Raw genomic sequence first — 14,588 nt, 5'->3', positions numbered from 1 at the left:
GCATTCCCGGCGTTGCCGTTGGCCCTTGCCGTTGCTGGAAAGAGGGTGGCGGAACGGAGGGTAACCCTCTACAACCGGGGGGAGAGTGGGTGGGATCGCGCTACCACGGCATCCCAGCGACGAGTCGCTTCGCCTCGTGAGTAATTTACTGTTATTGGTCGAATTATGCCACGGTCGAATGCATATTTATGCGGTTAATTATAATTTATGATAAAGCACCGTCGTGAACGGCGATCGGCAGTTTAACGTGGAACGACCAGCCTTCCTGACGAAGCGATCCTACACGGGAAATTATTCGAAAACATCATCCTGCTCCATCCATCGCACGCGTTTAATCGTATTCTTCGTTCTCCGCCGTTACTCGCGATTCACCTTCGTTCGGTGATCGTTTCACCGCGTTGAAACAACTTTTCGATGACGTCTTCAGACAAAGTACCACTAATGCGATAAGAGGAAACGCTTTCTATTAGGTGTATTCACGAAACGGTATAATTAGAAGCTGATAAGTTGCCGAAACTCTACAAACTGAATGGCACAGGTGGAAGGGGGGTTGCTCGCTGGCCAATTGTTAACAATGCAAGACGCTACATAAACACTACATCATTACCACGTGAAGTCCCGGGAAAAATGTGGTTTTGTTATAGTTCCGTCACTGTTTGTTATTGTCTCGTTCTTGTTTGAATAAATTTTATTCTTGTTAATCGCGGTGCACACTATCTTTAAAGACACCCCCGTGACTATCCTAAACTCTATTATCACTCTGTCTGACTCGATTTCGCGTGTCCCGTTCCCTCTCTTCGCGACCAGCGACTTCGCTTCGTCGGCAACTAATGAGCTCCCAACCATATCAGCGACTGACCAAAAACTTCCGATCACCGGGGATGAAACCCGTGTTCCTTTATGGTCGCGCGAGAAGAACGGAGCAGCCGTGTTCTCGCGAGCAGTGGGAGAACCCGCAACGACGACTTACGCGTAACACGCAAAATACACGATAAATCCATAGGAGGTATCACCGAGTGTCGCGTGCTCGCTTCGATGGGAAGGGACCAGGGGGTCTGGGGATACGTACGAAGGAGATGAGCGAAAGAGACGTACGGGTGTGCGGGGTGACGGAGGGGGGCTACAAAAAGCAACAGCTCGGGTTGCCGCATAATGGGGTTTTCATATTTTCACCCGTGAATGGCATCGCGCATCGCTGAGTCGTGTAAATGGGAAAGCGCGCTGGTAGGTTTCGCGTAGAATACAGTTGCATCCGCAACTGCAACCGCGAACACAACACCGGAATCGACATCCACAACGGCGGAGAGAGGGAGAGAGAGGACGTCGACGGCGCCAGGGCTACGACGACGACCACGACGACGTCGTCGACGACGGCGACCGACGGGTGGTGAAGGATGACGGCGACGTCGACGCAGCGATAGACTCTCGTTGTGTCTACTCTGCGAAAGTAGACGAGTACCACGAGCACGGGGATGCACCGAATCGACACGCAAGCCGGAATTAATAACTCGCACGAGTAACTTGGGACGTGAACGTGCGCGCGCGCGCGCGCGTTTACCCCCCACACTGATCCTCTTCACCGGTGCTTTCAGCGTTTTTTGTATTTTAATCGTCTACGTTTCCGCAAGATTCGCCGGGAGAGCGACGCGTTTTTCTTTCTTTTTTTCTTTATCCCGTCGGCTCGAATTCGCCGCGGCTTTTCACGCTCCTTTTATATTATCGCCTGTAATTATACCGTCGAGGAAACACCGTCGGGGCGTGGAAATTAACGTTCGCCGGAATGGAATAAAGATTCATTGTGAGGATCTGGGGTATGCCGTGGTTGCGCTCCGTCGTGTTCGTCGACGAAACACACCCGGGGGTCGTTCCCGTTTCAACGACTCGACGCTTCGATGAATTTCCTTCGAGTTTTACGCGCGATATAAAACAGCAGACTCCCGCGAAACCGTCGAGCTTGCTTGGTGGTGCGGTGTCGCCGAGCTAGGGCTCGCCTCGATCGGTTTATCCTGAATCGCGTTTCGTTCGTGGACTGCTTAGACATTCGATAATTTCGCTTGTATGTTGAGCGGTACCGTGGGCAGGGGGTGAAAAGTTAATTGCAGTTGGTTGGTACGTTCCGAACGTAGTCTTTAGATTCCGTGAGAAATTCGAGTTAGGCTGCGTATACACGGACGAGGAACGTATCTATTCGCGTAAAGGTCGCGGACAAATGAGACTCGAGGCCGGGAAACTCGACAGTTTTTCGGTTGGGACGGAACCCCCACTCTCCTCGATGACGTTTCTCGTGAACCGAATACCTAAACATTTCTCTTGTGTATTTGTTATACCTTAAACTATAATAATGATTTTGTTTGCTTGAAAAAATGGGAGATGCTGCAGCCATCATTCTGAAGTAAAAAATTAAGAGATTCTTAAATTATTTGGGTATGACTATCGCAGGTACTAGATCAGGGTTGAAATATTAAAAATTTGTAAGTGACTTTCGTGTTTTTCGAACGGTGAAATTAAAACAGAAAAATATTTTATATCATAATATCTTGATCAAGTAGAATTTGAGATATCGTGGTAACCATTATTCCTCTAAAGATTCGACAATTTTCTAAATGTCGCCATAACCCTTCAGCGACAAATTTCCAGTAATCCCAAGCTATAAGAAAATACAAGAACAAGAAATTCGATTTTTTGACCCGCCACAGTGGAATATACCCCCTTAATCCGGTTTCGCCGCGCAAGTTTCGGGCCGCGCAAGACTGTCGGTGAAACAAGGGGGGGCTGCACCCAGGGAAGTTGGCGAGGCGGGTTCGTAAGGTACGTACCTTATGGTCGTTCCTTGATATCGGTGTGGAAGGGGTTGCGAGGCGTCGGGTAGCGAGTGCAAGCGGTAAATCGCGCGTCGTACGAGGCTACTTACGAGAGAAGGAAGCTCCCTCTCCCTTCCTTCCTCGAACAGGTTGCTCGTCCTCGTTTCTCCTCGAGGCTCCTCTTCTTCGACTCGTAACCCTCTCCCGCCGCTCTTAACCGTGTACCCACCCCCCGTTTCCGCGCAGCCCTCAGCCGCCTCGCCCGCGACCGTCTCCGCGAACACCACGAGCTTAATTCTCCCTATCGGTGAGCGCGATCTAATGCGATTTGCATTTATATTAAAATATTAATATAACGCCCCGCGACGGCGACGGGGACCAGCGAAGTATGCCGTGGTTCGGCGTCCCGAAGGATCGCGTTTAAATGGAAAACCGAACGATGTATCGGGGTGTCTCATCGGCTTCCGAAAGCACAGGGTTAGCGATCGTTCTTTTGTGTAGATAAACGTGCACACGGCTGTGGATCGCTGGCGTTTCGATGGCTAGGTCGGGGAATCTTGGACAGAAGGGGGAAAAGGAAGGTGGTGTAGCACGCTCGCGGCGTTACGAGCGGTCACGAGCGTCTTGACGTTGGTCGGGCGTGAAAAAGAGCGTACACGCGGTCGTATATCGTGACGCTCGGACATTAATTCCAAAAGGTACGTAAGCCGCTCGGCGTATCGTACGTACGTACGTACATCCAGCTAATGTCACTTTGATTCTAGATTGGGGAAGTCGCTCGCCAAAGGGGCTTCGGTATGCCCGACCGCGCGCGACGATCGTCGTGCTGCTGGCCCCGTAGTCAGCTTCTCGAGCTGGCTCGAGCCTTCCAGCATACATATTCATAAATAAGACACTCGGTTTTTACTCTCTGTCTCTGCTCTGTCACTTTGCTTCTGTCTTGCTCCGACCTTCCCTTCTTTCTTCCGTTCCTCGACCACCTTTCTCTCGTCCCGTTCACGCAGCGGCACCTTGTACTCCCACTCGTTTCTGTATCCCGTGGCCCGGACCGGCCAGGCTAACCACCCACCCTCTGTCTTCTCCTCCCCCTTCCCTTCGCCATTCCGCGGCGGTTCTTTCTTTTTCTCGAACGATCGCTCGGGCACGAACACAGGGGGGAGAAAAAAGAGCAACTTTTCCCCCTCGGTAAACCGAGTCGAGGGAAGCGGAATCGTATTTGCATGGAATCTCTGTTCCCGTAGGCCGCGTGCCATCGACCAGCCGGAATTAAGACACCGACGAGGACACGAGCACCCCCTCCTTCTCTTGGGTTCGAATACTCGGCGGCGACCGCTGGGACGATAAGACGCGGGAATCTCCTTTTTCACCTTACGCGTTCTGGTGTTTTTCTTTCTCTTTTTCCTCTCGATGTAAAACCGTGAATACGAAAACGCGTCCGTTCCCCTTCTGCGAAGTATGATTCATTTGAGGCTAAGGACAACAACAAACGTACATAATCTCCTATGGCGATCACCTCCTCCCTTAAGTGGAATTCTTCGAGTTTTCTTAGATTTTTAAACGCGATAAAACGTCGTTTCCTTAAAAAAACCGACGATTAAACGGTTCGTAGCTGACGTAAGATTGCGTTTGCACGAAGAGGATACCATGCGTCGTGGTATTGGGCGGTCGCGATGCATCGATAATTTAGTAGCTCGCGGAACGGGAACGCGATGATCGTCGAGAGCGGAGAGGGGGAAGGATTTCTATTTCCCACGGAGCCGACCTTCGCGGTTCCTTTTACGTGTTTCCCTTGGATCAGATAAGAGCATCCTATTAATCTCGTTAATTATTAGACGAATTAACATTCCTAATTATCGTTCTCGCTTCCATTCTCTCGTGCCTATCCTCGGACGTTTATTGCCCGCGGTCGTTGGAGCCCTCGTTAGTCCGTTCGGACAGACGGAGCAATAATAATTATCGGGCCGTCTCGCTTTTTTGCCACTGCCCCGGGAACAGTAAAACGGCAACGGTTATTATCGCGCGTTTTACTTGTTAAGCGAACACCGTGATTCGCGCCGCGGCCGTTCGAAAAAAAAAAAGTATTATCGCCCAATGAATGTCGATCGTGTCGGGATTATCGAAGCGTTTAAGAAGTTCGATTCCTCGGTAAGATCGCAACCTCTTCGTTTCCCCCGTTGGAGCAGTGATTTTTTTCCAGCGACGACGAATGACTCGTAGCGGAGTAGGCGTACCTGGGCAAGTTTATCGTAACGATTACCTGGAGTGTAACGACATACAAACGGGGATCACGCGATACTCGTGTTATCTCGAATTTCTCGAGAACGAATCGAACGATGCAACTCGACGGGTACCGCCCAAACGTTTCCTGCCTTTCTCAATCTTCGACTCGTTTTCGTCCGTTGCTTCTCCCGTATAACAAGTATGACTTTTGCGAACGATACGTCGTCCGACACGAACAACCCACGGATGATTAATGCACCAAGTCCTAGAAACGTCCTAACCAGTGTATGTATTCTGTACATCTTACGGTAATTCTGTCATGATAGCCACGACAACGTTGTTCGAAGTGGGAACTATCTTTAATATTTACACAGGGATCGATTCGATATTCTGTTGTCCGATTCTAAATTTATCCCGCGGCAGGTTCGCGTAACGGGCTGTTCGCGTTAACACCGAAGAGAAAATGATCGATGCGGAGGGTGGTAGGAAAGTTGAAAACGGGAAAAGTTCCTAGGTTGCCGTTGTCGGGTAGGCAGGCAGGCACACCAGGCGGAGGAAGTTGGAAATCGTAACGGAACGGACGCAAACGTGTAGCGCATGGCGTCGCATTAATGCGCTGCTCCGGCCGTAACGTAGGCCTATGGGGTAGGTCGCGGAAGAGATAAATTTTCCAAAGACTTCTCATCCATTTCAATGCGACGATCCGGCCCCGCTATTCTTTGTGATGCTAACGAGCACCGTTACCCGCAAATATGCAATGACCTCGCATATTTTCTACTTAATTGCATTTTCGTATTCGTCGACGCGACACGGGAGCACCGTTCGCTAGGCTAGGGGGCACCCTTCTTGCACGGGCGGATCGGTTCGAGACGAGCCTGTTATCGCGCCTCGGCGCCGTATGCAAAGTCTCCTCGGTGACGGATTCGCGCCACGGCTCTCGTGTCGCGACGAGACACGGCAACCCTAACGACACACGTCGGGGAACGCTTTCATTTACACCCCTCTGCCGATTTCTCGTTTATTTGCCCGAGCGACACGTAAGTTTCCGCGGTCCTCGTTAAACGACAATGGTAACTGCATCTGCTTCCTCCTAAATCTGTTAAAAGTTAAAATGGTACCAAACCGATCGGTACTTGTAATTCTATCAGTTACCTCTGTTCGTAAATATTTGCGACGTAACTATAATCCATTCGATGATTTCCAATTATTGGTCCAAGCAATCGGGACATCAATTCCATCGGTATCCACCGATTCGGTTAATACAAGTGGGATATCGCGGACATGCTTTTACCATACGGTGGCCAGCATGGCAACAGCTCTTAGCACGCGTCCACGCGCCGTTGAATTTACACCGAGTATCTCAAGGTCCGGAGCGGTAAAACGCGGCTGCTCCGATACTCTGTACTTTCACGACTAATTACCATCCGCTGGTTAATAATTATCAGCGGACATCGGCCCGTTCTCCGCGACGGCTACGGAAACTCGGTTGCGTTGTCTTCCTCTAAGAGAAGAGGCGCCGAGATGAACGGTGGAAACGACGAAGCCCCGCCGCAAAAGGGTCGTCAGGGAGGGGGATGATAAAAGTGTTTCGAAGGCGAAACGCGTCAGGCATGAATCCTGAAAGGATACGAGTTTCATTTCCCGATTCCTCGACGAAAGGTCGCGTTATTTCCGGGCGACGCGGAAACCGAACTTTAATTCCCAGCTTCTGGGGATATAGCCGAGGAAACGGCGGTAACGCATTCGTTCGCTGTTCACCAGCGATCCCGCGCTTTTCCGTCTAGTCGAGGACCCCGACGGTGGTGTTCGCCCTCCTCTCTGAGCGGAGCCACCTCGCCACGACGACGCCATCGCTCTTCTTCGCACCCCTCTGCCGCGACTAATTGACGCGGGGGGTTGGAAAATCAAGATGGCCGACCTATTACGCTTTCAATCTCGTCCCCCCTCTGCGCCTGTACCCAGGAGGCAACATCCTCTCCCAAAATAAATATATTTCGCGCGCTCGAACGCATTCGTTTCGATTCGATCGCCTCGCTCTTCTCCCGTGAATATTAAACGAAAAACGAATTTTTTTTTTTTTTAGATTATCGGTCCATTCGTAAGAATTATAACCCGAGAACCACCGCGGGAGACAGTTTTCTCGTCTTTGACGCGAAATCGATGAACACATTCCGAATTCTCCCGACTGCACATTGGTCACACCGCGACTGGCTGCGCGAGGAAAAATGGGAAAACATGGAGTCGTAATTCAGCGGCGAACCAATCGACCGAACAACGCTCTCGCGAGCGTCTCGGTGGGCAGGCATTACGAACTCATGGAGCGACATTGAAAATTCCATTTTTACATAATTCGTTAGGGGGTACCGTGAAAAATAAACGTTTATCCCCGAGGGGTTAAAGGAGTACCCGTTTTTTTCATACCTCTGGTTTTCTCCCTCTCTGTTCGCTAGTTTTTCCGTGTATTGTTGCCTGCTTTATCTGAAAAAGAACCGTCTGGAGGAAAAGCCGCGGATAGAGAGAAAGGAATCTAGTTCACGTACGTCTGTCAATTCTGTTACGTAATATGACCCGCGATAAAGGAATATCGTCGTGGTTCGGGAAGCAACGTTCGTTCAAGGTCTCCAACCCGTGGATAAACCATGGTGGATACGGTATGGCAGGGGGTGGACCGATCAGACGAGCAAAGGGAAACGAACGTGTCTGGACGAGGCGGCAGGGAGTTGACAATTTCTCGCCAATGACGAGCGGAGACGAGAAATTGCCGCGGAATCCGTTCTCGCTCCCTCCGGCAGTCACTTATTTCCTATTTACCACCCTTCGTCTCTGCTCCGTTGGCTCTGGCGACGTCGAACGCGACCCCTTCTTACGCGTGGTTTGCCCCTCGATACCTTAACCTTTGTCGTGGTTCACCCAAAATGGCGGCTTCAGTATGGCTACCGTGAATTTCTTCGCGATAGACACTGCGATCGTCTGGCAATCCAGCTTTGGAAATCGTTTTTTCGACCACAGATGGCCTGTTGTAGTCTGTGTTATCCTCTGTTTTCCTCGATTATACGTTGAAACGTTGGAGAGATCGTAACGGAATGTGGGTGGTGAACAGCTGGTTCGGTTTACACAGCACAGAACTTACCGACTCATAGTTCTTCCTCACCCGTTTCCAACCAAGAGCGTGAAAGGTCAATCGGTGAACGTTAGTCGCCTTGAAGAAATGTTCTTGGAAATAACGTACACCCCCAAATAATTGTTTGCTTCTCGATGCGGGTCATGTGTAAGTATGAACCCGTATCGTTCGAACAAAAGAAAACTGTTGACGATCTTGGGAATATTGTTTTCCAATCAAATATTTAGGTACGAGTTGAATGGTATCGTCGAGTACTCCAGGTTCGTCGTTGAAAGGAAAATTTTCTACTACACGCAGTAATAAGAATACGACCGACGACACTTTGGTTCTTCTGGATTGTCTCCTGTGAACAATCTTTAATGGAGTCCACGGGCTGGAGGTAAATTTCTTGCATTCTAGCGAATTTGCTAGAACTTTGAATTTATTATGTTTCAGTGATGATCGTTGAAAGTAAAACGCGCGTTATCCGGACGACAAATTGGATTCGCACAATTGGAAACGAGAAAATTACTCTTAATCGCGAAGCGTCCGCTGACATTTCGATCTTGTCTCGGCAAATTCCACTACAATTATCCGCGGTGTCTGTTTTTTCTCTCTCTCTCTCTCTCTCTCTCTCTCTCTCTCTCTCTAGTCGTTGATTTCTTTTTTTCGTATCCGCTTCTTCGATGCGCCGCTCATTGTGGGTGCTAACCATTTTATCGTTTAACCGGTCGGCGTCCATCCTCACCTCTCCTACGTTCCCCTCGTTATTGCTTCTTTTTCTTCCTCTCCTGTTTAACCACCGACCCCTCCGCCCTGCCCGTCAATATTATATTATCTCGTTTCTTCGTCGGTCTTTATAATTTTTCATCCGTTCGACTCGCTCGATTCTCCTATCTTTTCTTTTCAGCATCGATCTCTGCTCATCGTTCACGGTCGGTTTTCTACCCGGCAAAGTCCTCCTCACGGATCTTCGGGTCTTGCAGCGACGCACCTCGATCGAGATTTTTCTCGATCAGTCCCGTAATTCGCGGGCGCTAACCTCGTTAAAGCCGTGTTTGTTAGCTGCTATCGAACTTTTGCGATTCGAACTGGTCGATCGTAGCAGATTCCTCGAAGAATCTTTGATCCCAGCCAAACGGTCGGATCACGAGCCTACTATACGTAGCGGTAGCAATTGGACTTGGGAGTTATTAAACTGTAGAAAATGTCGAAGTGGAGAACCGTAAATAATATGTAACGTTTCGTAAAACTACCGTGTGTAGCTTTTATTACGAGCCTCGCAAAGGAAATACAGTCCCGGTAGAGCAGCAATATAGCATAATTCAACAGGAGGAGGGGGGGTGCGCAACAGTCTAGATTTTATAGCAGTGATTAGCCCGTGTACCCGAGGATTTTCTTTCTACAATGTCGTCGTGTCTGTGGAAACCCCAGCTCGGTTGCAGTAACATCGGACTCGCTTTCTAGAAATTGCATCGCGTTTCAGTTAATGTTACGTATTAGCCGTATCGGCCTATGAAACCGAATAATTGCGGCTGTATCTTGGGAGTTCAGGAAGATAGGGGGGGGGGGGGGGATGCCACGAGAAATCGTTTTAACGGCTGCGCGGCGAGTCGTCGAGCCTCTTCTTTCGCGAGGCCCGGCGATAATGGAATTCAACGAACGTTGCGTACCGGCGACGCATTACGGAATTACGGATTTAAACGACGAGTGAACGAACGATTGGGAGTATATACACGTTACAGAGGGAGAAACGGATAGGGAAAGGGGGATAAACAGGGGACGACGAAGGGTGGTGTCGAAAATGGGAAAAGAGGAAAATTGGGGGTGGATGCTGGGAGAGGAAGAAGCGCCTCGCGCCGGATAGGGAGTACACGAGCTTCCGGTTCGGTCGTACCCCTTCCCCTGGCTTTCCAATATTCTTCTCGGTCGGCGATTGGAGATCGAATTGTCCGTTAATTGAAATGATTAATTGTCTCACCTCTGGCGTCCCTGGTCGAACGGTTCGCGTCCCCTGATTGCTTATTTACAAATAGGAAATTCGAAAATGTGCAGAATCGCGCGGCATCGGCGGCGGCTACGGCTGTCCTGGCCGGTAAAGGGGGGACGGCAGAGCGGAACGCGGCGAAGAGGAAGCTAACTCGAAGCGGGACGAAGATAGAACGATGGTACACAGACCGTTTCGTTCCTCCTGTCCCGTGTTGCACGGGACAAGGACGGCTCGATGATCGCGCTCGTGCGCGAGATACAACGGCTCTATATACGGCGATAGCGTGGTATCCGTGGATAGGGAGGGAGAAGAAGGGGGGTTAGGTGGTGGTAACTCGGATACTCGCTCGCTCACCGAGTTTCCATCGACGGAGAAGGGATGGAGAGCCAGGGGGGAGGCCACGAGGTGGAGGCCGTACGAGGGCCGCAATATCGTAGGATATTACGAATTTGCTATTTTCCGCGGCGGCCGAATTGAAACTGGGATTGTTAATTACTCGGTGATTATCGCAGGCAGAATCGAAGTCGCGCCGAAATTGCAGAAATCGAAATTACTTTTACGATCCTCCTTCTCGCACCCTCTCCCAACCTCGACCCGCGGACGCCTTTTTCGAAGATCGCGCGATTCTGTTCTCAGTTCTCTGTAGTCGTATCGGTCACTCGATCTTCTCGTTGGTAACTGACGTTGTTTCTAAAACGCGATCCGAATGCAGTAAAGGCTCCTTGAGAGTTTCTACCTCATCCCCACCACTTGGGTGGAGGGAACTGTGTTTTATTACCCCCTCCCTAGATTTACAAGGTGTTGAAACGATTGGCACAGTGCACCGTAAAAGTTTACTGGAGAGAGTCTTTACTGTATGGAAAATCGAAGAAGTATGAGTAGGGCGCGAGGACGAACGTATCGAGGCGTTTCGCGGTCATCCGTCGAAGATTCACCGGGTACACTCGACGGTAGATATTTCCCACGCGCGTCTCGATCTCGAGGTTCCTACGATCGCCGGCTCTCGAGAAGGGAATAGGTACACGAAACTGGAAGGGCGATAGACCCGCGGCGTAGATGGAAGGAAGAGGAGCGGTTCTCTCGGTCAACGGGAGCGGGCAAATTGAAATTCGTAGATGCGGTGCGGCTCGCTTGGCCAATTGGAATGCAGAATCATACCGGAAATGCCGAGTAATGCGCCAATCAGAGTCTGGGAATAGTTAGAGGCCCGGATGATTAGGAATGCGCGCAATAACCTCTGATTAATGTGATCGGTGTATGGTATATGCCGTGTACCGTGGCACGACGGCGGCGTCGGTGGCGTCGGTGGCTCGTTGCTCCATCCTTTGGCTCCGGCTACCGCTTATGCGAATGCATCCTTCGTCTCTCTCCCTCTTTCACATTCTCGCTCGCTCCCGCGGTGTTTCGATCGTGCCCTGCGTTTCTGTTCTCGTCTTTCCTCTTGTCGCGCCTGTCCCCCCTCCTTTCGGTCGGTTCCCTAGATCGTCGGTCTCCTACGCGCTGGTACAATTACACTCGCCTTACGCGCGTCTACGTGCACGTTCACGCGGATTCCACGCAAACACCGGCGTGTGCCCGTCCGATCTCGTCGTCCATCTCCAGTCATGTGTATGTATCGTAGGTGTACTTGCACGTACCGGAGAGAACCGAATAGGTACGTACGCGTCGCGTAATCGTACGTATTGCTATGTACGCGCGTATAATATATCTCTGTCCATGGCCGGTATAGTTTGTGGAAGAGCTTGCATCGGCCGGTTGCAAACGAGAGAGAGAGGTAGGGAGAGGGGAGGTGGAGAGACAGGAGTGTACCGAGGCCCGGTCGAGCGGGGGTGGGAGAGGGAGGGTGGTAAGGGAAACGGTGTACGCGCGAGTGCTCCACTCGCGTGCCTGCGTGGGATGAGGGGGTATGCATTTACATAAATACATAACGCGGGTGCATACAATGTTAGTGCTATGCTGTCAATTCTACCCTTGCAACGAGGCAATTCTGAGTTATGCCAGAACGCCATGCCCTATGACGGGCCTCTCCCTTCTAGTATGCGACTGCACCCTTCGCGCGCGCCTCCCCGTATGTTTGTGCCCTACCGCTCTCTCCGTCGCCCCGAACCACCCCCTGTCCCTCCTTTTCCTGGCTCCTCCGGCCTCGCTCTCGCCCTCGCCCTCGATCCCTCAACCCTCGTCTCTCCCGGGTGCGCCCCGGTGCTCCCTCTCCCGCCCTCGAGGCCGCCGTGTCTCCGTGATTGCTACATTCATCCGGTATCTTTAAAGTTTCCCCGACCGAGCTACGAGAACCGGTCGCCCAGCGACTTTCCAGTTTTTCCCGCGCGTTCACTTGAAGAGAGCTCGTTTCGCCCGAAGGACGAGATATAGTTAGGGTTTTCGATACATCGATTCGAGAGACTGTTCGTCTCTCATTCTCGTCGAAATTGGTTACAGTTGGTTCGTCGTTGCGAACGTTTCGTCGCGGGTTCCGAACGTGCAAAGACGCGGGAAAAAGGACTCGGTGACGGTGTGCGTCTCGGTGGTTTCGCGCTCGATATCTGCGAGGTAAAATTCACGAACGATTACATCGACGATTGGTCGTCGGTGTAAAAACAAGGAACGACCGAAGCATGGCGGTTTAATCTAACCGTTGACTGGATTGAAAGCAAAACCACGAACGAGCTCGATTCTTTTGCGCTCGGTCTCCGCGCGAGCCCATTAAACGCACCGCCACTTACGCTTACATAATAATAACGGTGAATAACGAGAAAGCGTCTTTGTTCGGACGGTCGTTTTTTCACGGCGGTAGGGGGGCCGTGGAGAGGTCGGTCGGGCAGCACAGCGGCGCGAAATTAAAACTACTAAATCCCTTTCGGCGAGCGTTATAAAGCGATGTCCCCTTCCCGGTCTATATTTCCTGCCGGTGACGATATCGAAGTTACCGTAGCGCTTCAGCGGGACAACTTTCCGGAACAAACGTACCTAACCCGACACGAACCTTGTTCCGCCCCCGCTCTTTCATCTTCTCGACGAACCGGCTAACCGTACGATTTTTTTGCTTTTTGTTCCAGGTGAGTACCTGCTCTCTTCGACCACTCGGAGCCATCTTCTGTCTCGAGAGATCCGTCGCGCCTGGTTTCGCGCGATTAGGCGGATCAATCTTTCTTTTTTCTTTTTTTTTCTTTTTTTTTTCGTCCGTTCAGACGTCGCGACGACCGGCGTATCAAACGGGGAAACAATTAATAACGGTGCTGACGGGACGAGTTCTCGGCCACTCAATATTAAAAGTCACAGGAGAGAAATTTCGCCTCGTCGTTTCATTTTTAAACGCCGTTCGTTTCTGAATCCGCGCTCTTCAACTATTCACGATCGACGCGCGCGGATCCGCCGCGGATAATCCTAAAATATATTATATTTGTCGCGACATCGGTCAAAGGTCGCGACATTAACTTTAAACTCGCTTATTACGATCCGCGATATCAACCTCCTTTCCTCGACGTCCTCGTTTAAGAGCTTTGGATGTTTACCCACCTGGAGAGTATGATGGAACTACCGAATTATCGATGACGTGTTTCGCCTAGCCAAAACCCTGAACGCGTTTTTATTCGTCCAAAGATTCGGTTACGTTCTTTAGACAGGCTAATAGCTGTTCGATCGTGTCTTCTCTCAGCGATCTGGGATCAACTACGTTGGGTACAGACGAAACGTTTCTATCTAAACTCCGTTCCATGTAAGAATAATCTCAAGCTTGGACGAGTTTTCGACCGATCTGCGCAGCCCCCACTACTACCGACCGATTCGGACGCGTGCGATTGCTTGTAGCTCGGTATCTCTGCCGATCTTCTACCAATGAACGCTCTTAGATTCCGTCCCATGTGCGAAACGAGGTTATTCTTACGTGGAACGGACTTCAGACGAGATATATTAAACGTTCATTTACATCAGTGTTGTCTAACCCTTTTTGGATCATGCCCCACCCCAAAGCCTCAAAGATCACAATACCCCCCCCCCCCAGCATAGTAGTAAACCAAGTTCCACAAAAATTTAACTTTCTTCAATTTCTTCAATTTTCAAATTATCCCTCAGCAGGGTGTACACCCCATATTACGAAACACTGGTTTACGCAAAGTAGCTAATAAACCTATTTTTTCCACGAACCAAATGTTACTACGTTTCTTACTCTTCGTATCGTGTAATTTTTCTTCCGTTACCGGTAGGACTCGCGTCGAGCATGAGCGTGATTCTTGGCGACACTCGGCCAGTACGGGGGGATAGTGGGAGCGGCGGCATATACTATTCGCGCCATTCATCTCCGAGGAGACGCGACGTCGTTGAACGAACTCTGTCGCAACGACCTCTCGCATATGCACAAACGCATACACGGGATCGCGACGTCGGGAACATACGTATCCATACATATTTATCACACACGTGTGCGTGTATGGAGTCGGACGCATATCCGGCGAAACAAATATAAAACATAAAATATATATAT

General features: G+C 50.5%; 1 protein-coding gene across 1 annotated transcript in view; it reads left to right on the top strand.

Annotated features, from left to right (window-relative positions):
* The window catches only part of LOC107191658 (protein bric-a-brac 2-like), a 167,522-nt gene that overhangs the window by 84,306 nt on the left and 68,628 nt on the right, over positions 1 to 14,588 (top strand). The window contains exon 2 of the mRNA XM_015580755.1: positions 12,548 to 12,658. Within this exon, the coding sequence (XP_015436241.1) occupies positions 12,548 to 12,658 (111 nt within the window). The remainder of the gene's footprint in view (positions 1 to 12,547; positions 12,659 to 14,588) is intronic.

The sequence above is a fragment of the Dufourea novaeangliae genome, unplaced genomic scaffold, assembly GCF_001272555.1.
Source record: "Dufourea novaeangliae isolate 0120121106 unplaced genomic scaffold, ASM127255v1 scaffold7, whole genome shotgun sequence".
NCBI classification, from domain to species: Eukaryota; Metazoa; Arthropoda; class Insecta; order Hymenoptera; family Halictidae; genus Dufourea; species Dufourea novaeangliae.
Note: the sequence above shows the minus strand (reverse complement) of the source record. Positions and strands in the feature narration are given on the sequence as shown.